General features: G+C 42.9%; 1 protein-coding gene across 1 annotated transcript in view; it reads right to left on the reverse strand.

The window, feature by feature from the left end:
• Positions 1–27,581, reverse strand: part of pdlim4 (PDZ and LIM domain 4) — a 52,489-nt gene that overhangs the window by 21,035 nt on the left and 3,873 nt on the right. Inside the window, exons 2-3 of the mRNA XM_071906713.2 lie at positions 16,943–17,094; positions 5,459–5,540 (exon numbers count right to left, since the gene is read on the reverse strand). Of these exons, the coding sequence (XP_071762814.1) occupies positions 5,459–5,540; positions 16,943–17,094 (234 nt within the window). The remainder of the gene's footprint in view (positions 1–5,458; positions 5,541–16,942; positions 17,095–27,581) is intronic.

A 27,581-nucleotide genomic window follows, 5' to 3' on the forward strand; every position in this document is an offset into this window, starting at 1 on the left:
CTGGCCTAGTTGACTATTTACTATTACTTAACACATGCTGCGCTACATCTAAGACAAATTAAGTTTATAGCTCTTGAATTCTATCCTTGATGCTATTTGTGCCATATTTTCAACGCATTACTCTCTTGTTTTTTTTAAAAGGCAGATGATTTCCCCTGACAGATATTGGGAAGCGAGCGCCTTGTTCCATTCATAAAACAGATCCTGTATCATGCACACGTTTTCTTAAGCAAAACGAATTCCAAGCAGTGAAAGAATTACAGTCTGTAAGTCATGCAAGGACTCTATCTGTCAGCTCCTATTAATGTTAGCTGAGAGAGTTCGCCTCCTGCTGCCAGTTCCTGGGCCGAGACTGAAAGGCTTGGGAATGAAGCCTTGGTGACGTGAGATCCAGACCTCTGGGCTTCCGCATTGTGGAGCCTCATTCTTTCCACAGGGCCATAGTGCTTGGCCACAATAGCTATCACTTTAATAATAGGGCAGCAGCAATGAATGGCATTCTGATACTGCTTGCCAAAAAATAATATTTGACTTGAACATTGACCCATAGGCAATTCACATCTACTTGAAGCTGCCACTGTGTACTTTCAGGAAGGAATTTTGAAAGCCTGAAATGTCAATAGTTCATGGTGTTGCTTTACTACTGCATAATCTGTTCCAAGAGTAAAACTGACAGCTGAATGCCTGAAATGTAGATGCGAAATCAGACCCACATTTACAAAACCATTTTCTTATCATTGGTTCTCTCGAAAAAAAAAGGTACGGTTTTGGATATGTGATGAGATTTGGAATCACAGCGCTCAAACCAGTCAGTGTGTTACCCTTGCATCAAATAATCTTTTAAAAGAATGGGTTTGCACTTACATATGCTGAAACAGTATTTATTCTGAGATGGACAAAACGTTTTTGGCACTTTGGGTCATGAGATACTGAGGGTTTTGTCCGCCTTCCAATAAATATTGATTAAACACATCCTTACTGTCAAGCACATCCCATTCTTTTAAATGAGATTTGAAAGCTGTTTAAAGCATTTGATCACTATTCAAGTTATTTTTCTTCCCAGAACTGCACAGCGAAGCTTCAGACGAAACTCGGTTGTGAAAGCGATGCACGCACTTCATCATAATCTCATCACAGCCGTCCATTTGTAGCAAATTAGTTCTGTTTCAGTGAGTCACGTATACAGTCCGGTAGTCTCTGGGCAGACTTGCCAGGACGTGAGCACAGTTCCTTGGAAATACATCACACCTTCCTTCTGAATTCCCCAGACTGAACATAAAGAGAACGCTCCAAAAGATGTGGCAAAAGCAGCACCATATAATGAGTCAAACGCTCATATCCAAAAATATAGTCTGTCCTCATCGGGTTTTACGAGAATCTCCCATGTTCCCAAGGTGAAAGGAAACACCTCACAGCTTCCATGTGTCACTTCCTGCTCAGTAGCTCATTCCCACATGTGAGACTGGAATTTCCAACAGAGCCTGTTGGTAAAGAACAAGGAGTCCAAGGAAATGTCAAATACAGAATGTCACGTATAATGCCCTCATGGAGTTCATGGGGGGAAAAGTGTTCAGGAGTTCTTTATTTAGCGTCGATGTGGTAGGTAGCATCTCTGCAAGGAAAAGTGCTTTCTAGCTGCTCCCTTTACAGTATTCTTGGTAACGGGAGTCGATTTGCAGTGTGCACATCAGACCCAGATGAATGCCTGAGTCGGCCGCAACAAGTCGGGCCATTTGCCTCAATAAGTGGATGTTTTATCCATAAGTCAAAGTGCCTTGGTCTGCTTCTTTAAGTCTCAGTTCTCACCCTGATAGCCAAAGACTGATTCAGCGTTTATCTTTGTCCTAATGTTTAACCACAGCACATTTCAGATAGCGCTAGGTAAGTTGCGGATCACAGAAAACTCAGCTAAATTGATTGTCAAATACTTCCCAATGATTGTGACACCGCAGTGGAATGTTTTAGTATTCACTGTATTGAACTTTGCGGCAAACCCCACCCGTCTGGTACATAAAAAGAAGGCTGAACCAAGATGCTGACAACTACTTTAAAACTGTGACAGTGCATGCCTGCTTTGCAACACACTCCCTCAGATATTGTCATTCCTCATCTTATCATCCCCACCAGCTATTTGCCTCAGATAATTGCTACTTACAAAGTCCCAACTGGCTATTCATTTGGATATGTGCAACTGCGGGCAAACACAGTATCACATAGTTCAGTGTGGATTCAGTTCAGCCAGTGTGAAGGAAGCCCCAGTGTGTGTGTGTGTGTGTTGTTTCCAAAGCGTCTGAAGAACAATTGGTATTGTTACGTGTCGGCGTACCCCTTCAAGCCATATCCGAATACAGCGGGAGAGAAAGAAAGAGAGAGCCTTGGTCTTTTATACGACCCCAGGGAACGGATGTTTCCTCTTCTCATGCTAAAAAGAATCCACCTGAGCGTGAAGCTAAAGTGGCCCTGACTTGGCAGTTTCCAGCAGTCCAGGTTCAGTTTATTAAAGGAGACACCGGGGAACTTTTAGACTTCAGCGAGGGAGACTGGATAAGATGTTGCAGAGAGGAAGGACTGGATAAGATGTTAGAGAGAGATAGAGAGAGAGAGAGAGGGGGGGGGGGGGGGGGGGGGGGGGGCAAATGAGAGAACAGCATGAGCGAGACAGATTGGCTATTCTCATATTACCCACACGCAAAGCCCTCCTATCATGCATGTCTGTGTTTGTATAAACAGTTGAAGCTGATGGTTCCTCTCACTCAGGTTTGGTATTTCCTCATGTTAATCAAAACAAGACCTGGTGCAGAGACAGTGAGATGCAAACAGGGTCTCCTGAAGACTGCAGCAGGGGTGTTCTGCCTGTTTGCTGGACTTGAGAGAGGTCTTTTCAGCTCATGCATCACTGTGTGGATTTATACCTCATATCATAGTCATATTTACATCATCATTATGTCTAAAGATCATCCATAAACTACTGCAATTGGGATTATGATTATAAATTCAAGTTGGTTCATTTGTCATCTCTACATAGACTACAATAAAATGCTGGCAGCACTTTATCTGAATTCTGGTTTATAATACATTAATAACACCAAAACAAGGGCTTCATTATCTGAATTCTGGTTTATAATGCATTCATAACACCAAAACAAAGGCTTTGTTATCTGAATTTTGGTTTATAACACATTAATAACACCAAAACAAGAGCTTAATAACAGCTGCATGGCACATTCATGAATACCAATTCAATCTTTGTGTCAGCTTTCCTTAGGTGTTCATGTGATCCATATGATTTGTGACATAGCAGTGGCAAAATGTATCAATTTAATGATTGTGAAATTTTCAGAATAAAAGTCCCCTGGGAAGTTGCTATTTTCTTTAGTGCCAGAAAGAGAAAACATCTGGTTAGAATTCTGATCCAAGGACCAAAAACACCACTGATGTATTACACTAAAGCTTCTCTCACAGCGCATCAATTCATTCGAAGCTCTTTTTCCTTTGTGTCTGCCACTGAAAACAATATGTCTCTTTCCTGTATGGTGTCAAACTCCCATTGATGAGCGAACAGATAGGTTTCACTCCAGCCCTTTGTGCGTCCGTTCAGCCCTTTTAGATAAGGATACTCTGCCATAGTGAAGGCACAGAGACACGGAGATCAGGCCTGACTGCACAGCTACCAGCAAACAATACTTGACAAATGGACATCTCTCACATGTCTGAGCCACAATATGCTCATTGTCTGTCTGTTTCAGTCACACAGTCTCCACGCTCACAGCATATGCACACACACACACACATACACACACACCTCCTATTCTGTCCATGTTCAGAAACCTGTGTGCCTGCCAACACTGGGAAACTTGGAAAAGATCATCTGCTGGGGTTCATCTTGCCTTGAATATCCGTTTGGCAGCTCATACAATTGGAGAACAATCAAGACACTATTTCAAAACTGCTCCGGCGAACAGTGGGACGCATTATCTCATTTATAATCATGTGAATGATAGTGTAGTTGCAAATTATGGATCGAATGTTTTGGTCGTTTCCATGGACGCTGTTTATGATATAAACAGAAGAAGACATGGACCTCACACCTCACAGGGAACTGCACTGCTGAGTCATGTCCCCAAATGTGAAATATTCTTTCTTTTGGCCAGTGTAACACCAGATCCTGATCTAAAGCAGTAGATGCCAAAGTAGATGGTGCCAGTCTACGTCAAGTCTAGCATAAATCATACCAGAGAATTGCATTGCTGAGTCACCTCACCTGTAACATGCTCTAAATCCTTTTTCAGAGGCTTTTCCACCTTGTCAAGAAAGAAATATTTCAATTTTTGGGGAGGATTTGTTTTGCCATGAACATGATCAAATTTAAAGATATTTACTATCGGCACTAAAAATCAGCTATTAGCAGTTTCACTCCAAAAATATTGTTATCGGCCCTCAAAAACCCATATTCGTCAACCCGTAGTCAATGGGCAGGCCGATGTCAAACCTGTGACCTTTCGGACATGGGACCCGTCCCTCTGACCAGTAGGCCAGGGACGGGCAACGATGTCCCATGGAGGGCCAAGAGTCTGCAACCAAACACTACACCAGCTGATTTCAGAGTGAAATCACTTGGTGTAGCCTTTGATTGGAATGAAAACTCTGGAACACAAAACTTGAATGGATAGAACTGTCATTCCATTGTCTGTCATGGTAATTTGGCTAGTACAGCATAAAATGGCGATTATGGAATTTTAAGGGTTAGTTGCTATGGTGACAGTCTGGGCATTAAGGCTGTACAGTCTGTCACACTTGCTTGAGAACTGTGCAAATGTGTTGTGCTGTGGCTGTAGCCTGAAAGCAGAATAAAAGAATTCTGAGCATTTGAATCTGTGTGCCAAGGTCTGTTGCCAAGGTGCTTAGCAAACTGTCAAAACTTAGAAAGCTGCCATTAGCGACAAGGTTAACGTAACATTATCAACTTCAATATTAGCATATTAGCTCTCCTCTCGCCTCAGTGACTTGCCGTAAGTCAGTTTATACAGAAGCTAGCCCAACGATACTCATAAAAATTATTTGAATGGGAATGACCGTTCTACCTATTTAAGTTCTGTGCTCTCGACCCTCCATGGCTCGTGGTTTGGGTTAGGGTAGGCCATGCTAGGCCATCCTGCTAGTGTATCTGAATCCTCTACGAAGGGTCCTGCAAGACACTTAACCGAGGAGTTTCCCAGCCAAACACGCAGACAGCTTTGAATTTTTAAAATATTTTTGAATCCAAGCCTGACCCAAATCTGAGCATTAAAACTGGCATTATTTTGGCAGGATGAGACATTCAGCCTCACCAGGCCCCGAGCACATCGGGTCCAGCAGCGCCCTAGCTGGTTCACGTTCGGGCGTGAATTTCAATCTCGAGAGCGTGTGACTTCTTGATTTTACAAAGTAAACAACATAATTCAGAGTAAACAGTGGTTACCTGTGAGTCAGGCTCCATGTAGGGACTTGTCTTGCCATCTTCACTAACTGTTGGCGACCACACTCTGTCTCCTGATCCTGACCTGAAAGACAATACCCATGACAGAGAGAGAGAGAGAGAGAGAGGGAGAGGGAGAGGGAGAGAGAGAGTCAAATAAGTCTCTTGTGTCATCAAACACCCAAGCATTAAAGCCCAAAGTAATTTCTGTCGAGCTCTATCACTTTTTGTTTGCTAACAGGTTTCTTTCCACAGAAGGTATTTATCAAGTGTAATTATTGCTGGATTCGAATGTTTGAACAGAAAGTAAAAGGAGTTAAAATAAAGACGCTATTTACTTTAATCCTCTTAAAATTACTGTAAGCTAGGAAAGATGACGACTTCAGTTTCACATGAAATCCCACTAACCGCTAGTGGTGTACAATCCTGGAATGAAACTGTCCCACATGCGCCAAAACACTCACATATCTGCAGTTTGCACATCATATACTGTAGTGGCAGCTTTTTAAAAATGTCTCTGAGTGTGTGTGTGTGTGTGTGCGCATGTATATGTGTGTGAGCATGTGGATTTGGACATTTGGCAGGCTTTAACATAAGGAATGGGATAGAGCCACGTTCCACCCTCCCCCCACCACCCCCATATGAAGATAAAGTCATCATCACATCATAACTCTATGAACTATCCAGTCCTTGGAAAAACTCAAATACAGTTTGGGTCTTTTTAAAAAGTAGCGATAAATGAATTACTGGTATCTGAAGCTTTTCCCCCTCCTCTTCAGATTACCAGTAATTGACTCCAGTTGCTTTTGCTTCAAAAAAAATCATGACCTAATGACCTACGGTAACAATGAAATACAGTAGTGCTCAGTTGCCCTTCTAAATGGGCTTATGTATAAAATGGGGTCAGCAGAATTTATTTCCTCCATTTAAGAGGCAGGGAATGAAATGCTTTGGTGAAATTAAGGGCCTAGAATGTAATCCTCAGGCTGGTAAGATATTTTGATTCATTCCCAGTGGCATTAAACGGTGTGTTAAAGTTCACTTTGTATGTCCAAGTAGTGGCAGTTAGCATTTGTCATATAAAACGATCCAGGGTGAATTCTTCAGTGCACCGAGTTGGTAGCTTCTGGTTGCCATGGCGTTTGCCGTTAAGTGGGAAAGCATCCAACTTCGGAAAGGGCAACACCATGACATCACACTGAGTAACTAAAGGGCAGTGTGTGTGTGTGTGTATGTGTGTGTGCTTCCCTCCCCTCCCCTCCACTCATTCTTTCACACCTCCATCCACCAAGACGTAAAAACCATTAACCGCAACGGGGCGGCAACAAAGAACGCAGTGTGTGTGTGTGTGTGTGTCTATCTGTCTGGGCCTTGTGTGTGTGTGTGTGTGTGTGTGTCAACTCCACTGGTGGAAAGTTGACGTCTAAAGAGGTGAGGTCATCAGGCTGCAGCTGGCATGGCGTTGGCGGGGCTGAGGCAACGCTTCAGATATGAAACACGGAGGTGTTGTTATCAAGGACGCTCTTATAGGCGCCGAGTGTCTGATGGACGAGCAACAGCTTCTGCGTAGGAGACAGTAAAACTGTCGGTTACTGTTGGTTATAATTTCTAAAAAATCGTAAGAATGTAGAGGATACAATCAGCTGCTTTCAATATCGAGCGATGAACATCATCTGGCAATTTTTGTTTTTTCCAAAATGGAAATAGTGTTTTGGAGTGAAACCTTTCAAATGGAGCGTAACGTAAATGGACGGAGCCGCGGCAGACAGAAACAATCCACTGCACACCAGTAGATGATAGACAATGGGCCGTATTGTTATTTTCTGTTAGCCACTTTAGCGTGTCCTCCAGTATTGAGTCAGTGTGTGAGGGATTAGCCAGGACCGTCTGGGAAGGATCAGGACTCTGCCGTCCAACTCTGACCCGCTGCTGGTACACATCCATCAACCTACTGATCATCTCTGGAACTCTCCGTCTTTTCTTTCTTTCTGTCTGTCTCCGCTTTTCTCTCTTTTCTATCTGTCTCATCTCTCTCTCTCTCCTCCGCCTGTCTGTTTCTCTCCCTTGCTTTCTTTCTCCATCTGACCCAAAAATGAATCTAAGCTAAAGCAATAAAACAGCCTGCAAAAATACGTTTCCTAGCCCGGATACACCTTTTCAAGTTAGCCAAATCGTCATGATCTGTGATTTTATATCAGACGAGATGTTTTCTATTAAAATCTAGTTACAGACTGAGCGGCCTTACCTCATCTTTAACGCTACCTCCTCTTGTCTAGAGAAGATGAATTGTCAGGGATGATGTGTACGCTCTGGTTCTGCATACGGATTCACAATGATAAATAGGATGGGGGGGTGAATACTCCCAGGCTCATTTCTAATGTGTCGTCTCTGATCTCCATCCACTATCTCTCCCTCCGGCTCTTAAACATATGAATCAATGTCGAGCGAGATTGAATGCAGACGATTGAGAGAGAGAGAGAGAGAGAGAGACGGAGAGAAGGGGAGAGAAAAAGAAAATGAAGACAAAGGGTGAAGAGATGGCACATGAAGAGCTGAGTTCCAAAAGTCTGTATATATTCATTTAGTAAAAAAAATATATCACTATTTCTGAAATATAGAGGATCCACGTGTTATCATTTTGTCAGCCAAGAGGTAAAGTTACTTGATATCCTTTACAAATCACCATAATTTGTTTTAATTTTGTATGATCTGTCATTTTGTAAAAATAGTAGTCAGATCAATGTCAAACAAAATAATGATGATAATAATCTTTATTTATATGGCACTTTTTAAAGCACAGTTCCAAAATAGGAGGAAAACAAAACATAAAACCAACAGCAAAGCCAATGAAAGAAAAGTAAAATTTAAAAGGCAAAGAAGATAAAAGTTGACCATAAAAGACTGAATGAGCCAGGGAGAAAGAGAAAGAAAATGAGAAAAAGGAAGAGAAAGAGAAAGGCAGAAACGACAACACATACAGAAAGTGGAACAGATCACCAGCAGCAAAGCGTCTCAGGTCATCATGATGACTTTCCGCTTCTTTCCCTCGGTCATATTTTCCCTCGCCTGACCTCTCCCTGCCAGGTTTAATTTCCTGATTTGGGAGATCTGGTTTTCGGTGCGGTGGATGAGTTTACTTTGGCTGCGCAGGATCGCCATGTTCGAGCGAGGCGAGCGCGAGACAAGACGGGACAAACTAAGTGCCCTCAAATTAAGATGCGGCTGATCAGGGAACATTTCAGGGTTCAGTTAGAGTCCTGCCTCAGAGGCGCCTCGCTCCGTCGAAGCCATCTCAACCGGACGGAGCCAGTTTTCAGCCTTATCGCCGTGTCAGTTCCTCTGTGATTTTGTAACGTGAGAAGAGATCAAATGTTCTCCTCAGGGAGACAGTCGCCTTTTAAAGAGCAGTTACAGGGGTCTCCGGGAGGGGGGGGGGAAGCAGTTGGAAAAATGTGTGTCTGGGTGATGACAAGATCAATGAAAGAGGGAGTGAGGCAGGGAAGGTTATTTATTGTTTATTCACTCCATTAGCTGAGCACAAGGGTGTCAGCTATTCTTACTGGGGTCCCACTAAAACTGAAATATACATCCAAAACAAATGCAACAAAGTTTAAAACCAGGATACAATAAAATAAAAAAAATTAGGACCACTTTGTCATGGGCCACAGCATGAAAGACGAGTAGAAATATTAATAAGATAAGTCACATTTGTACAGTAGCCTAAACGATGATTCTTACATATCAAAAGGGCAAGGGCAAGCTCAAACAAACAAAAGTGAAAGTGAAATACATATGCATGGATACAGCAGTAAAAAACAATCGGAATTAAAATTAAGCATTTGACCATAACTCATAGTCTCAAAGTGGGTAAGGAATTCCATGGTGAAATGGCTCGATATGGGAAGGTTGTGCTCCCCCACCCCCTCCCCTCTCTCTCTCTGCCACACAGCCTCTCTCCAACTCCCTTGATGTCGCATTTATAACCACCGCAAAAAAAAGGAGACCTTGGGAGAGCGAGAGGGGAGCGGAGAGATGAAGGGATGAAGGAGGAGAAAGGGTGGCGGTGGTGGTAGAGGAGCAGGAGGAGGAGGAGGAGGAGGAGGGGTGTGAGTGTGTGGGTTTTCTTTTTGTCTTTGTCCTAGCTGGAGTCCTGTGTTCCTTTTGGTCCCATGCAGCCCCATTCATGATTCCTCAGCTGTGAGTCACAGGTCAGGGAGTCAAAGCGAGACAGCGGGGGCAAATCCTCCACCGGAGCGGCCCGACTCTTCTCACGTCTTTTCTCCGCCTGTCCCTCTCTTGATTCCATTAACTCCTCCGCCTCGAGTTTGCTTTTTATTTTATTCTCTTGATCCTGCTCCGCTTTGTTTTTCCTCGCTCCTGGGTAGGTATCAGGTATGCACTTGCAAGGCTACATGCAATACACACGCGTGCACTCATACGAAGGCATACACACACAAGCACACACAAACACATTTGTTTTACTATACTTCGGAGGACCTCCCATTGAATACATTTATTCCCTAAACCCCTGATCTTAGCCTTAACCCTCAGCACTACATGCCTAACATTAACCCTTACCTTCACCTAAACCTAATCCTAGTTCTAACCCTAACCCTAAACCCAAATCCTAATCCATAAATTACCACTTGAAGAAGTGCAGACCGGCAAAATATCCTCACTTTGGGGGATTTTCCTCATCTTTCTATCCTCGTGAGGACATTTGCGACAAAGTGGGTTGAAGGAATGGCATTTGTCATGGGAATATTCTCACCAGTACATAATAGAGTCTACATTTTGCATATGTTTTGCGAATTCTTTGGTCATTTAATCCACCGCTACTTTGTAACACTGCTACATGGGTCTGTCTGTGTTTAGCGGTATTGTTTTGTTACATTGTTTCCCTTGCATAGTTTCTGGTTAACTCACAGTAAAGAAGGACAAACATAAGTGTGGAACTACAAGAATACACACACGCACATACACATTTGTTTTGCTGTACTTGTGAGGCCCGACATTCATTTCCTAACCCCTAACCTAACCCTCATCACTTTATGCCTAACCTTATTGCTTAGCCTAACATAAAGCCTAATTCTAATCTTAATCCTAACTCTAAACTAGGCTCGTGTAGAACTGAGGAGCGGTTAGAAGTACAAGAACTCACACACACACACATAGACCAACACACACACAGCCCAGGCTTCATGACCTATGTCTCAGCGTGTGTAACCTGCCAGCCCAGCAGGACTCTTTCCGAAAGGCCTGAGCAGCGGTGGAAACACACAACCAAACCAAATCATCTGTCTCGCAGGCCTCTGTGACCGCTTTGCTCTCTCCAAGAAGCTCGGGTGGAAGGAGGGAGGGAGGGAGAGAGGGAGAAAGGGAAGGAGGGAGGGAAATGCAGGGTAAAAAACAAAGAAAAGGAGATGAAAAGAAGATATAATAGAAGAGTGCGTGGATGAGTGGGGTGGATTTAGGGCTGGAGAGGGAGAGGACAGAACGAAAAGTGGAGCTCAGGGACGAGGGAGGGGAGGTCAAGGGACGAGGATGAAATGAGGAAGAGGACAGAAGAAGAACAAGGAGGAGGAAGAGGAGGAGGAGGAGGAGGAGGAGGAGGAAGAGGAAGAGGGGAGGGGGGGTGGGAACACCTCAAGAGCTGGAGAGAGGAGAGGTGAGGGTCTCCTCCGCAGCTGGTTTGTGTATTCACAGACTCTGTTTGGGTCTGAGGATACACAGGCCGACTGAAGCAGACGTGACACAGAGCCCCGTGTGTCTGTCCAGGTCTTCTGACATTACAGTGAACTTGGACAGGGGGTGGGTGGGGGGGGTGGAGAGGGGTGGGGGGGGCTTGCAGTTTAGCCACGGCCATGTCTCCCTCCCTGGCGAGACGCGGGACGTAGCTCCTTTTGATCAGCGTTGCCAGGAACTAACAGAAACTAGCACGGGCGTTTCACCTCACAGCGGAGCGTTGACAGGCTTCTTCAGGAGGGGGGGTGGGGGAGGGGGGGAGGTGGGTGATGGAAACTGGAGCGCTTTGTTGAAACGGTGACCTCAGTGTACTTTATTCTATTCCCATTCGGTCTTTCTTTCTTTCTTTCTTCCTTTCTTTCTCTTTCTTTCTTCCTCACCGTCTCACTCCCTCTCTAAAGCTACATTGTTGCGTCCTTCTTTCTTCACCTACTAAACTGTTGCGTGTCCAAAAGTATTAAAGGAAAACTCCACCCTAAAAGTCTTTAACACTGTTCAAAAAAACAGCTACTGGTGATGTACCTTGTATATCTGGGAACATTTTGTTTGTTTGGTGGAGTATTTTTCTTATTCCCACTGAACTGGCCAAACGTAACGTCACATCAAGATATTTCCAGTGCAGCTCCAGTGGAGTTCAATAGGATCACAGTTTTAGGTACACATCAGGTTTTGGTATCAGTCCCTCAGAATCAAAGAGCGAGGGCTTCTATCTAGAGCCGCCATTTTCCACCGACATTCAAGAATCATACGAGGAGAAATCCATCGTAGAAGAGGAGAGAGACCAATTTCTCCATCGACAGTAGCCTCAATAGACCAGAATGCAATGCAGCCACAAGACATGATGCGTTTTGAGTAAGGGGCACGACTCTCCACTTTTTCTCCACTGGAAAAACTCGCTCAGGTATCACGATCGCTCTCTCCACCTGCAGTACACGTTCAGTATGACTCATCGCTGAATGCAACAAGTCCAGCCGCGTTCTCTGGAGGTTGTCGAAAGGCATTCTGGGAAATGCAGGAAATCACTGACTAAAGTAGGACAAGGCAGGTTGAGGGAAAGCGGGCACAACAAAAAGATAAATGACAACACTTCATCACAAAATAACTCCCGGACTGCACTGAACATCACAGACTGCTGATATGTATATAACAGTGTAAGAGTATCCGAGGGTGGAATTTTCCTTTAATATCCCAATTCCCTGATTTGAGGCGAAAGGCTGTGCTATTTCCCCGCAAGCAGCTGCCCCTCCAGGCTCGGTCTTTCATGAAGCTTCTTTATTTCTGCTTCAACTTTCATGAGGTTCCCCTGGTCACCTAACCAGAAAACCCCCCCCGGTGCGGAACGCTCTTAAAAACGAGCCACGATACAAATTATGAAAAATGAGGGTTATGAAAGCAATAAATGCAGAGACATTACAAGAGAACGGTCTTGTCCTACATGCGGCCTCCCGCTCAGCTGCATCCAATGTAATTTTGGTTCACGGCAGACGTGTAGACTCATATATTTGTCCAACGGCAGCAACACAAAATTACAGGTCTCCCGTTTCTCCCTCTCTCTAGCTCTGTTACTGTTTTGAGTATTTTATGGCGCAGCCTTTTAATGAGAGCTGAGGCCCGTTGTTCTCTAAAATATTATTTCCTAGTGAGTCAGCATGTGTTCACCGAGTCACTCCCAGATATTTTTTGACCCTGCAATCAATGGTAACGGTTAAGTAATCTTACGTTTCTCCTAGCCCACAAGAGGCGGCTATTTCCAATGCGCTGACAACCCAATATTTCACCTCCCCTTCAGCAAACAACACCATCTCTCTTCCTTTATACAGAAACATGACATTCCCATTGTCTAGATAATCAATAACATCGGCTTTGGACTCATTTCACCAACCAGAAAATCCACTCCCATGGGCTCGCTGATGAGAGCTGTGCAGCTAAAACATGAATAAGGACAAAGTTCATTCCTTTTTCAGGAGTGCTTGTTATTTTTCCAATTTTTGCAAGTTTACAAGCCTTTTCCTCCCTCTTTTGTCATTCTTTTTTATTTGATGAAGTGGTAAATCGTTTTTTTTTTTGTATTTTGGCGGCATATTTGCTGGTAAGCGGTCATCGCGGTGGTGTTTTTGCTCTGCACTTCCAAGAGTTCTCCTGTCAATCTATGACGTCTTTTTCCTTGCATTTTCTGTTGAAGAAGTTTGAGTTTCTGTAGGTTTATTGTTTATTAAGAACCCCATTAGCTGACGACAGAGCCACCGCTAGTCTTCCTGGGGTCCATACAATGTAGGTAGTGCTTTTTTCTCTGTCTGTTCAGCCATGGTGGCTATTGCTGCTCATGCTAACTACACAGTTCTTCACCAGAAACGTCAGAGGATTTTCCCCATAAAACACCTACCAGACACCAGGTGTTTCGAACAGCAAATGTAAAATCTTTCCTAAACTGGGTAAAGGTTGAATCACTATTGCGTTCATCGGCGATGGAGAGTAACAAAACAGACATTTATTATACGAAACTTTAAGCGCCCCCCCTGCCTTCATTTGTATTTGTCTTGGAGAATGTGTGAAAAAAGTCACGTCCCGTTAGTCTTCTCTCTCCAGAGTGGGGTTACATCCAGTTGGAATATGCAGAGGAGATTATTTTAGGGGGAGGGGGCCTTGCGGTGCCCTATATCCCCTGGCTGAGGGAGGGAAACCCAACACTGAGCCGCACTGCGTTGTCTGTGTAATTGAATTTCCAGCCATACGCAGCAGCAGAAAATCTTGGCTGTAAAATAGCATTCTAGGCAGAGAAGGGCCCATGTGGATTTCTCACTTGGTCTCTCTAATTCTTTGGCCCTCTACTTAAACTCCATCTCTCCGTCTTTCTCTCCATCTCTCTCTATCTGTCTCCTCCATTGTTCTGTCTCTCTCTCATATTTCCCACTTCCTTCCTTTCCGCCTTCACCCTCCCCTTCTTTCAACACTTCCCTCTGTCTCCCGTCTCATCTCCTCTTCACCCAATAAAACCCAAACCTTCTGATCCATTTGTCAATTTCCTCTTTTTTCTGCTGAATCCTCCCTCTCTCTCTCCCTTCCCATAGCTAGCAGGTCATTTCAGCTCTGGAAGCCGGAGCAAAGGGTACATACCTATCTCTCCGACACGCGGGGCAATTGAGACCGTAATTATTCAACCGATACACAGAGGAAAGGTCGCATACCAGCAGATACCAGCGGGCCTCGTTCTGCCGCCGCCGTGTCGTCATGTGACCCTGCATCTAAATGTTATCTTGTTAGTTTTAATAGAGCATAAGGGAAGATGGATGAACGCCGTGGCGATTTCTGATGGTTTACTCATGCTTGTAATTTAGAGGTAATAAATCCTGCATTAAAAACGGGTTGCAAGTAATCACAGGCGGGTCGTAAAACATCTTTTTATTGAGTTTTTAATCTATGCTCTGAGTGTGGAAAAAGTAGGAAAGAAGATTCTCACTCATCATACTGTATGTAGCTACTGTATGATGAAAGTAGAAAAGTAGATGTTCACTCATCATACGGCATATACTGTATGGTGAAAGTAGAAAAGTAGATTCTCACTTCATCGTACTGTTTATACTGTAGTTTTGCAACCAAGGACCGTTCTGTCAAAGCTGCAGACATTGGCCAATCAGAAAAAAATGTCAGCCAGCACCTGAACTTTTGAAACCTGTGGCTGAAACATGTTTTTTAATATCTTTGTTAATGCTTCTATGATGTAATAAAGTCTTTTGCCTTTTGATACTTTAAAGAGGAGTTCCCTTGGTCTCTACTTCAAGTTTTTTATCCAAGTTGACGTTGTTGAAAACATAAATTTTAGCCTGCTTACATCGAGCCTACTTACATTTAACCCACTTACATACATTTAAATCAGACCTACACAGTGTCACTGGATTGGAATTAATCTTGTTTGTAAGAAGAATTTAGTTTGGGATATAAATATATATACATATGAGACAAATGAAGAACCCTACTTAAACAGGGGCAGGCTGTCCGTCTCCAGAATAATCTGAAGTGTGGGAGTGCCCTCCTTCCACGCTGTCCTGCAGCTGTAGAGGAGTTCCCCCGGTCTTTACGCTGAACTCTACTTTATGTATCCTTAAATAAATTTACTATCCCTATGTGGATAAACCACTTAGCGCTCAGCCTGATATATGGACGGTTTCTCCGAGAGGCTGAGGGTGGGGGGGGGGGGGGGGGGGGGCTTGTTGCATGCACACAAGGAAAAGTGTATACTATAAAACAAAAATACAGTGCAGAGGAGGAGAAAAAAAAACGTGTCTGCCTGTCTGAACTTGGAAGTTTCTGCATGTGCGAATCTTTGCTCGTCTGACGGGTCCGATTACTCCGGGGGTGATTCTGATTTCCACTGTATTTGCAATGCTAAGTCAACACGAATCCTACCCATTACGGGCAGAGGCTGTTTTGTCTGCTGCCCGTAATGGGAGAGAGCTGAAGCACCAGTTGGCAGTTGTCACTTGTAGCTCAGGCTGAAACCGCAGAGCGCGCTGAATCTGAGAGTATACGGGGTTCTGACGTTGCCAGGTTTGCTCTGCAGTTTCCAGTAGTCTAAGTAAACCGTCTAATAGAAATGTGGGAAGAAACTGACATTTCACTTTTCTTTTTCCTTGGTTATCCTATCTCCCTCTCTCTCTCTCTCTCTCTCACTCTGTCTTTCTCTGTCATTAACTGTTTAGACAGATGATTTCCGTTCTGCTATGTTGACAGAACCATGTTGCTCTTGTCCTCCCTTATACGGCTAACTCATCCTTCAACGCTCCAATATTAAAAAACGATGCACCGGTATAAATAGTGGAAAGAGACTATTTGTCACATCGTGAGCCGGTAAAACGCACGATATCGACCTGTACAGTCCATTTCAAAAGGTCAGCATGCGCCTCACTGTATGTGCAAGGCTCATTGGGTTTGATGATGCTCTATGGGAGCGGAGAATAGATCACTTTAACTGCCGTAAAACTGTCATCTGTCCCTGTGACTCCACTGCGCCAAACTGAACAGACCAACCAGAAATAGAAACAATATGTGTTCCTGGACTACATGCAGTAAATGACCTAAGCCATAAAAATCAGCCAGTTTTTCAACTCGCTTAATGAGCCTCATTAGGACCAGAGCGACCGCTTGCTGAGGGTCAAAGCAGTGACGGCTGATTAGTAAGTGACTAATGTTCGACACGGTGTTCCCCGAAATCCAATTATTCTCAGCGGCATAGTTCCCATCAGCTCTACGTCTATGGTAAATGTGCAGAATACATTCAGTGCATCACATATTCCGGAAAAGTAGTTCAGTGGATAATCTATTTCAGAAGGCTGTGAGCAATTACGGAAACCACGGGCATGCTGGTGGCTCAGTGGGCTGCGGCATAAACCATGTACCTGTCTCACTCATCTTACCTGTCTCTCTGCTAAAAAACCTTTGGGGGCGTCCTGGTGGCTCAGTTGTCTAAAGTGTGTAAAAAGTGTGTAAAAAGTGTGTGAACGTAATGTTCTGGGTTCGAATCCGGTCCAGGAACTTTGTCACGTCATCCCTTAGACTTTCCTGTCTCTCTCTACTTAAAATTATCTAATAAAGGCAAAAAAATGCCAAAAAACAATCTTTAAAAAACTGACGGACAGTATGTGTGTGAGAATGCTTGCGTGCGAGAGTGTGAGTGTGAGAAACCTGGCATGTGGGTGTGTATCTGTGTGCATGTGTGAGCTGGCATCCGTGTGTGTGTGTCCGTACCTGCTGATGTTGAGTGTGAGCTGCTGGGTGCAGGTTTTGATCCGGTTCTGAGCCTCCATGTGTGTCATGTTGTCTGTGCTGTCTCCATTGATAGCCAGGATGGTGTCGCCTGGACACAAGTCACCCAGGGCCGCCTTGCTGCCTGGTGTTACCTGATGATCACACACACACACACACACACACACACACACACACACACACACACACACACACACACGCACAGCCACACCCAAGAAACAAAAAAAAAAGAGAGAAAACCTGTTAACTGGTGTCAAGCTCTCAGTGAAGAAAGAAAGAAAGCAAGAAAGCAAAACAGAATGCAAGACAGAAACCAAGAAAGCATGAAAGCAAGAGAGAAAGAAAGAAAGCAAGAAAGAAAGAAAGAAAGAAAAAGAGAAGAGTATATTAAGTATCAACGCCCAGGCCAAATGCAACAATAGCAGCTGTCTCTTGATGGATGTGGTATTGCCTCAGGCTGCGCTCTAGGTTTACATTTCCTAAAACCGGCAACAAATGACACAGCGAAGTGAGAGACTTAGGTTCACTACTAAGGCAAAGTTTGGAACTATTGGGAAAGTTTTGGAATCTTTTTATAAACCTGGACTTTTAAAATCCATCAAACTAAATCTGTGAGGAATGATTTCAAGTCCAAAAGTACTATAGCTTTGAACAGAGACTGTACATTCATAAGCAACACCAGACCCTTGACAGCCGTCTGTGAATCACGTCAGTTTCAGTTTTTAAGCGTCTGCTCAGCACCTTCTTATTGCTTTTTTGATTCCAGTGTCATTTTGTCCAGCTTGATCTTGTTAAACATGCGTCCGCATCGCTTTTATTTAGCAGATTATCTTTCACGTGTTCGACAGTAACCAGGTTCTTCTCTGTGATCCTTCATTTCGGATACATGCTGGACATTTGAGCCCTGGAGGGAGGCAGAGTTGAGGTGTGTGTGTGTGTGTGTGTGTGTGTGTGTGTGTGTGTGTGTGTGTGTAGGGGGGGGGGGGGTCCCTCCTTCTCCCACTAGGTATGTTTCACCTTCACAGACACACTTGGTAACATATGACAACAATTTTCCATAATTACACACACACTCGCACATGTCCCCACTATTCCCAGGCCTGCCTCCCCGGTCATCTGTTTCTAGTGGACTAAATTAAAATGAAACTACCAATCAAATTCTCCCTCATCAATCCAAGACATCTACAGTGTCAACAGTGTCTACAAGAGGATCTATCCATTAAAACCGTCATTGTCATATGGCAGCAAGCTGTAGAGGAAAATATCCTTTACTATCAATGAAAAAAAATGTAGTGAAATGTGAACAAAATGCGAGCATGTCTCCAATCTTCTTGGCGCTCCATGTGCTCTCAGGCTATGACAGCTATGACTATTAGCTTGACTTGGTTTTTCCAACCATTAAATGTGAGGACATTTTCTGCGGCTGGAGACAATGACTATAGTCATATTGTTTTGCCGTTTTTTGGAGGAATTTAAAGTAATGATCTATGACATTTTCATGTGAATTAATGTCAGTTTTGCTGCTTTCTATTACCGACTGATATAACACAATAGTGGTTCAGCTTATACTCAGTTCATGAAAGATTTTACATTTGCTGCTCTAAACATCTGGCGTTGGATAGGTCTTTCCTGGGAAAAATCCTCTGGCGCGCAAGAAAGTGATGCGTTTTTACATTTCCAGCATTTTGTTTGGAATAAACAGAAGAAGAAGTGGGTAGTTAGCATGAGCAGCGATAGCCGCCATGGCTGAACAGACAAAGAAAAGAGCGACACCTACAGAAACTCAAACTGCATCAACAGAAAATCCAAGGAAAAACATGTTTGTCCCAGAGATTATTTGTTTAATTGTCAACTGATATCTGGGAAATGCAACGCAAAAACATCACAATTTAGCACCAAATATGTCACCAAAATCCCCAAAATTACCATTTTAACAGTACTTCAATCACCATATTACACACAGTGTAACTAAGAATGTCCAGGAGTGGCGTCCATGAAGCAGGTGGGCGTTCGGCGTCTTGCTCAAGAACAATTTGTAACATGTTTGACAGACAAGAACTTTTAGCCTGCATCTAAAATGACTACCTGTATCTATAAGTACACAGGGAGAAGAAGATTTAGGAAGCCCTTGCAGCTAATGAACCCCCCAGTAAGTTAAGTGTCAGCGATTAATCTCTGTCCTGTCCTACAAGTCTTTTAAGTGGGAAGCTCTCTCCAAGCTCATTCATCTCCATAGCAGAGCGATCACAGCCTGACCCGTCCTCTAATGCCTGTTACCTTGACAGCCGTCTGCAAGTCACATTAAGATGTATTGTGTTTGGGACCGTGGGCTGGAACGTTAAACCTTGTGTTGAAATAACCTTGTACTTATGCAAAATAACCTGATACCATCTCTTGGAATAACAGCCTATACGTAAAAATTGAAAACTTGCAAATGACAGTGACTTGGCCAAAATAAACTCAAACTTTCCCTGCATTTATTCTGAAGTTACACAAGTAAAATTAAGATATGACAGGCTAAACGTTGAGCCACCTTGGAGTATCTAACCAGCCCCGAGAAGAAAGAGGAGCTGCTTGTGCGAGGGAAGCAGCAGGCTCGCTAGCTGAGCAGAGCGTTTTAAGAGCAAAGGCACACAAGTTCACGCTCCATGAAGCAGTAATAGCTGAGTCGTGTGGTTCAGATGTGGAATTCCTAATTTACAGCCTCTGACTGCCCCGCTGTCCCTGACTCAGTTCCGGTAAGCTGAGAGGTCATAGGCAGAGTGGGAAGTGTGTGTGTGTGTGTGTGTGTGTGTGTGAGAGAATCAGGAATGTAGTGCAGTAAACCCACCTAAACTCACTTTACCCACTGGTTTTATTTGCAAAATAGAGTTTATCCACTGTTTAAGGCAGACAGAAATCTTTATGGCATAAATTCATAGTATGCAATATATTAAGTATTGTCTAACTGATGTAAGTTATGAGGAAAGAGTCTTTTAAGGGGAAAGAAAATGTAAATAAACACTTTTTTGTGGAAATATAACCGATTTTTGTTTATATCAGTGGTTGCGATGACGATCACCACCAGCAGTTTACTCACTTTTTCATTTATCACTGCATCCCTGGTGAGAAAGCATATGTTTCAAATGTGTGTGTGTGTGTGTGTGTTTGCGCCTGTGCTGCGTCATGCCGGACCGGAGGGCTTGTATCCCCACAGAGTGAGAGTCATATCACCTCAGGGTCAGGCCATGAATAGCAGTGAATGAGTCACACACACACACACACACACACACAGCGGTATGCTAAGTACCACATTGGCATGGCTGAGGTTGTTAATGGAGGACAAACTCTCCCCTCTCTGAGGAAATGTAAGGAGGGTGTTGGGTTACGCGGTTCAGACATAATCATAATCTGCTATATTTACATTACGGATGTGATGTGATGTAATGATTTAAAAGTACACAGCTTTTAAGCTGAGTGTAATTTTCTAATTAGGTTTTTACTTTATGGTCTAGCGGTTTCAAGGACCATTTATTCCCCTTATCTTATCCTTTGGGTCTGTTTACTTACATGAACCCATTCTGCTGTTGACCTTTTGTTAAACTTTTGGCCCATTTAACTGGCAGGAACAACAGTTAAGGCTGATCAAGTCTTACTTATGTCTATCTCCTTGGCAAAAATACCAAAACATATCAGTGTTCAGAGGCATTAGAGGCTGATTCTGGAAACCACTTCCAAACAGTTATTCAACACAAAAGTGACAACATGATTATTGAAATAACAGATGACTTGCACTGAAAAAACAACTGGAGCTATGAAACATTAAGTTCAAAGTCTCAGCCAAAGCAGGAGATAGAACCAATAAGGGATAAATGTAAAGCGGTTTCTAGACTACTGGAGCGAGGCAAAACATGACAACTGTCTGAACCATCATTTCAACAAAATCTAACTCCATAACTTTGGTAAAAATAGCAACTTAGTATCATATGGTATGGATTGAAACCCTGATTCAATTCAGCAAACTTAATTAAGGCGATTACAGCAGGAACTCATGGAATTAATTTAAAAAACATGAAAATATAAGCGAGGCTGTCTGCACTCAAAAGGATCATTTCCTCTCACTCTCACAATATGAGAGTTCAAAATGTACAAGTAGCCTGCATGGGTGAGTCTGTTATTTAAAGTGTGTGTGCACAAGCAGGGAGGAACATATAATTCATTCCCAGATGCTGTGGTGTTTCTGCACTGCTCTTCCCACAGATCACCTGTCAATCAAACAGTGTGGGCGGGACTGTGACGTCTCACGTCTCTTTCCTTGGATTTTCTGTTGATGGAGTTTGAGTTTCTGTAGGTGTCACTCTTTTCTTTGTCTGTCCGGTCATGGTGGCTATCGCTGCTCATGCTAACTATCCAGTTCTTCTGTTGATTCCCAACAAACTGCCGAAACATGCCGAAAACATAAAACGCATCAGATGATTTTTCCCAGGAAAGATCTACCTGACACCGGGTGTTTAGAACAGCAAATGTAAAAGCTTTCATAAACTGGCTATAAGTTGAATCACTACTGTGTTCTACTAATTGGGAAGTATTAGAATTGGAGAATTGGAGAGTAGCAAAATCAACATTTACTTCTACGAAAATGTTGCCGATTATTACTTCAATAACAACACATGCTGACAGAACGTATGGTGTTATCAATTACTACCATTACTAAGTTATGTGTAGAAAATGACATGTTTTTTTAAGTGTAACGGCCTGAGGTGGCCTTCCTTCTGTTGGTTGCACACCAACAGAACGCTTTGATTGCACGAAAAACAGCCATGATGGATTTGAAGTGACAGCGATGGTGCAGGGAGCGACTGCATTGGTTGAGCAATCTAAACAGCCGCAGCGTTTCCATGAGGGGGTTGCTCCGTAAACAGTGACATAGTTAATCGCTAACAGATAGAGCGGTTAGCAAATGACAGTCTAATGTCACACAGAGTCACCATGTGGCACGCTGAGGCCCGGTGCACTTCCCATGATGTGTGCTGGAGTGTGGTTTCACTGTGCGCATTTGTGTGTGGGTGTGTTTGAGGGAGAGAGAGAGAGAGAGAGAGAGAGAGAGGCAACACCAAAGGAGAAGGATGTATGTGTGTGAATGTTTGTGTAAGTGTGTCTCAGTATGTACTGTATGTGTATTTGGATACAGCTACATCAACACTGTGCACTGGAGTGTGAAATCAGCTTTGGGGTAAAGTATTCTGTCATGTCATCACTGTTTGTGTCTGTCTGTCCCACTGCCATCCTCCTCTCTAAATAAACTCTTAACTCTGCAGTTTAATGACCTGAAATAATAGTAGCTGAAAAAGGGAGTGATAGATAGATAGATAGATAGATAGATAGATAGATAGATAGATAGATAGATAGATAGATAGATAGATAGGTAGGTAGGTAGATAGATAGATAGATAGATAGATAGATAGATAGATAGATAGGTAGGTAGGTAGATAGATAGATAGATAGGTAGGTAGGTAGGTAGATAGATAGATAGATAGATAGATAGATAGGTAGATAGGTAGATAGATAGATAGATAGATAGGTAGGTAGGTAGGTAGGTAGATAGATAGATAGATAGATAGATAGGTAGGTAGGTAGATAGATAGATAGATAGATAGATAGATAGATAGATAGATAGATAGATAGATAGATAGATACTTCTTTAATCTCTGGGGGGAAATCAGGATGTCGTCAGCATAACATAGCATAGATATGCGATAGAAAAGATAACTACAAAATAAAATCATGTAAAATATATAACAATATGTAAACAGGCAATAAAAATATCATTGTTGTTGGATGACAACCTCATAACTTCAATTTCGCTGTTTTTCATGTTTTCATTTACACTGAAGGATTACATGTTCTGCTACAAGTTCTGCGGCCCTTAGGTTTATGAAAACATTTCAAAACCCATTAGATAAACTGGAAAAATCCACGGCAGTCAAGCTCAAAACAGTTTGTCTTAGCTCTTGAGAAGTTGACATTTTGGAGATACAAGGTTTTTCCCCCCGACGACAGCGGTATGCAGAAGTTGTTTTGATCCAGCTTTACTGATTAATCGGTGACAAGTGAGTCTAACACTCACAACACTCACATTGAGAACAGCTTATGTGTGCTGCATAGACTTTTCATAGTTTCATATTGTTCCTATATGTTCAGACAGGAAACTTTCAAATAGGTAGGCATTTCCAGTTTAGATCAAAAGTTGAAGAAGCAATGAAGGCAACTGAATAAAATTGAAATTCGTCTCCCTTCCAGTTTATCTCTCTTGGTTACACACACACACAACTCCCTCCACATGTATATTTCTTAAGAGCAGTCAGAGTGCATGGTGGCTTGCAGTGCGCTGCCTTGCTCAAAGTGACTCAGGTGGTAATATTGAGTACTACAATACTACCAGCCACCCTCCAGGATCTAACCAGCAACCTTATTGGTTATTAGCCAGTTTCATTAATGCCGGATCAACCTGCTGCTTGCCACAAGGAACCCTTTTAAAAATGTTTTTCCTAAGTGGGGATTCCACAGAGACGTTTTCTGCTGGGTGGGAGCGCTCAGTCGCACGTCTCGGCAACAGAGAGAATAATTCCTGGCAGCGTGACAAAACGCCTTTGTTTGCTTGTTGGATTCGCGATAGGAACCATGGTTATGACCTTGACAATGCTTTGGAAAACCATTACGCTGCCAGGGGTTACGAGGCTCCGACTGGTGTTTGATTATCACACTCGAACAAAGACACAGAATCTGCCAAGACTAATAAGAAATGCTGCAGCTGTTGATTAAATATGTGAGCTTAGACTTTTAATGAGAATACTGGAAGATGGAGGAGGACCTTGAACTTAAAGGTAGTCACGCTGTGAGGCCTTTCCCTCCGTGTGTAGAAGTCTAGAACGACCATGATATTAGTCGTCAATAAGTGTGTAACAGTCCCTGTAAATCTGATTTGTGCAGCGTGACTGTTTCTAGCAGATGGGATCAGCTTCCTCTGAATAGTTTCCTATGCATTTCTTTCACCATGTGATACTTCACTTGGTTGTGCGTGATCATACGGTGCGTCACACTTTCTTAGAATGTATCTAGATACTCAGCAGTCTCTGCAGCAAAGATATGAAAACAGAAAGATGCTACAATCTGAATAAGACAACATGAGAAGTTGCAACAGTGGAAAGCACATGCTGAAAACATTTAGATGATCAGTAATTGCTCTGCAGGGTGCTGAGCTGTCTCAAATAAATGTTTGACAAAGCGTATGAATTTGCCGCTTTCAGCATGTGCTTTATACTATTCCATGTGCGACTTTAAAACTGTAATTAACATGCTGTATAGCAATATTTCTCAAACATTTTGGTGTCAAGGACCAGAAAATGGATCTCTTTTGTCTCAAGGACCAGCACACAGTGGTATTCTCATCTTAAGGGGACAGTTTACACTAGAAGTTACACTTGTTTATGTTAAAATCAGCGGCACAGAATCTATTTCTATAACAGATAAACAGACCTGGGAACAGTCAGCCACAACCCAGTGACCAGCACTCTGCTCCACAGCTTCAGTGACAACAGGAAATTCTTCGAGTGTACCATCTATTATCTTTCTCTCAATTTGTTGTGCAGATGCTGCTCACAGCAGCTATAATTCTAGCCTGGAGAAAAGAGCTGCCACAGGACAGTCGAGGCTGACAATTACAACCAGCAGTGTCAGAGAAGAAACGACCCATGTGGCTTCAGGTCACATGTCCTTCCCCTGGTATGTGGCAGAGGGACGGAGAGACAGACGCTGAGAGCTGAAAGGGCACAGGGGACGCTGAGTTCAGTGGACGTATAACTTGCTTATGCAATCTGAGTTATATTTGTTCTTAATTCCAGTTCTGTGGCTCTAACCTTACACACGCCCTTGTATAATCACCAAATATGGAATGATATGACTTGCATGTGAGAGATTAGAGAAGCTGCCCTCCTGCAGTTCAATGGATTCAACATGGCAATAACGCTGAATAGTTAGGTTTGGGACGATATATCGACATTCAATATATCGCAAATATGACAATACGTATCGTGGGGCAGAAAAATGAATCGCAGTATTAGCTACATTTTATTCTGCTGTAGTAATCACAAATGAGACGGCTTGCTCATCACGTTTTCACAATCTCTCCATCCAAATTATATTCTTTGCACTTTGTAATGACATTTTTAAATTGCTGTTCTTCTCTAGCAAGCCAATGCCACTGCTAGAAAGATTTGTGTCTCAGAAATAAACATAATTCTGCACGGTCAGAGTTTGTTGTCATTGAACTTTTATTTATTATATTGTATCGCGGTTGTATCGAATCGTGAACCCCATATCACGTATCGAATCGTATTGTGAGATAAGCATATCTAATAAATTGATGCACTTTTATGCACCAGTTAATATGGCACATGGGAAATCACCTAAGATAAGGAGAAAGGAAGCGAACAAGGTATAATGTTGGAAGGAGCAAGACTCCGGATTGGAATTCACCACATCAGGATAACATAAAGGACATACATGTGACTATGGATCACAAAAAAAATAGTAAAATGTATTTAGAAGGATGTGAGAAAAATGAAAACAAGACAAATGAGCAGGGTTCCCACCGTCGCCCAGGACTTTTCCATGAATTTCCGTAACTAAGTCAGAACACTTCCATGACCTCCGAATGTTATTCCTTCCTGGTTTTGTTAATGTTGTTTTTCAGCTCAGAAAAGTTCTTGAGGGGTAAACAGTCTGGTTTTCACTACAGCTGGGCTTGCTGAGGAGAAAAACAGCTGAAAAAAGTTGTAAAATACATTCTGGTACAACATACACGCTCTCTAAAATCTGCATGATATTCAAGAAACTCCATGACCAGTGGGAAATCTTGATGAATATACAGGTATAATATGACAGATGAAAAGGAAGAGATACTACAGTATATGACTCGAACCATTAAAAGTAGAAAGACAATTTTTCGGAGACCTTTGAGCGCTCTCTCTCTCTCTCTCTCTCTCTCTCGAACGCATAAACAACATTTGGAGTTGCGCATGCAGAGAGAAAGTGGGCAGTTCCAGTTTATCCAACTCTGATTATGTATCTCTCTATCTGGGGTTAGACTTTGGTCACACACACAGACTGAAACAAAAGCCCACACACAGAAAACAGTAAGATAATGGAGGATGACAGTTCGCACACAACCAGCTAAAGTCTCAATGAACAACAGTTACTGGATGAATCTTGCTGAAGAAGAAAAAGTCTGTTTTAAGTTTTCTTATGAGTTTGTGAATAAGACTAAAAGACATAATGTAGATGTGGCCTGTTCTGCTCACATACTCTTTGATTCGGTTTCCAGTTTTTTAGCGCAATCTTTTTTAAGAGTTTGAAGGCAAGTGATGTGAAATCATACATATTTGAGAGCTAAAAATGCTATTTCATATCAAAGAGTGGGTGTGCCAGATTTGGCCATGGAGTCCAGAATTGGCCACTGGTGCATTAGTGTTGTGTACATCAAGCGCATTTTATACTTTAATGAAAATAACGCCTCTGCACGCAAACTGACACTATTTGATGCATATCTGTGGTTGAAATCTCAACTTCACACTGCACTCTGATTGGCTGATCATAGGGGCGATCATGACGTATGTTGTTAGGGAGCTGTCCACTTCTGTCAGCAGCAGACTGTACAGGATTTCAACATCATGCTACACACACATCAATGCAGAAGTATGAAAACTTAAATGAAAACGCCGCCACGTTCTTTACATTCGTGCTTTACATTACGCTTACATTACGTTCGACTATAAAATGTGCTTTAGACAGTAGCGGTTGTTTACAAGATGTCCAATTTGCACTCCAAATGGTTTCAATTTACAATACAACTTCAAGTACGTGGGCTGTGTAAAAAAAACAAACCTAAATGGACACTGACAGTAGATGGTTCTTTGCCTGAAAGCTCCAAATAACCTTTCTTGTCTTGCGTCAATGAGACCGACCACACAGCAGGACGCACAACACAAAGGTGTCCAAAGGGAAGCCTGGACACTGAATCTGTACACACACTTTTTTTATTATTTACACAGCACTCACTTGTGAATTCCTGTCCAGCAGAGGACTATTTGCCAGTTGGCAGGGCCGACAAGCCTCCTGCGTCACCTTCTGCCTGGACGCCGGGCCCACATCGATTTACCGAGGGCTTATACCACAGCTGCCGTATTCAGCGCATCCTCTCTAAATGCTTCTGCAATTGCATCAGTGACTTCATCATTCTTGCTGTCTCTGCTCTTCTCTGTGTCACATACAAACACACACACACACACACACACACGCTGCCATTTAACTATCAAGGCAAATGTTTCCAGGGTTCGAGTGGACGTCTCATTAATCAGCTCAAGTCCTAATGGGCTAGCAGGAGACTAATGGGCTAATCCTTAGGAAATTATCACCTTAAGCAAAGAACCAGCTGCTGCTATTAGGACTCGTCTTCTGGGAGTTACAACTTTCACTGTCTCCAAGTGCAGGTGGTTCATGTCATTCAGATGCAGAGAGAAACAGAGAGAGGGGAGGGGATCTGTCAATCATGCAAATTAAAGGTCTGCTGCAACTGAAAAAAAAG

Source organism: Centroberyx gerrardi, chromosome 11 (assembly GCF_048128805.1).
Source record: "Centroberyx gerrardi isolate f3 chromosome 11, fCenGer3.hap1.cur.20231027, whole genome shotgun sequence".
Classification (NCBI taxonomy): Eukaryota; Metazoa; Chordata; class Actinopteri; order Beryciformes; family Berycidae; genus Centroberyx; species Centroberyx gerrardi.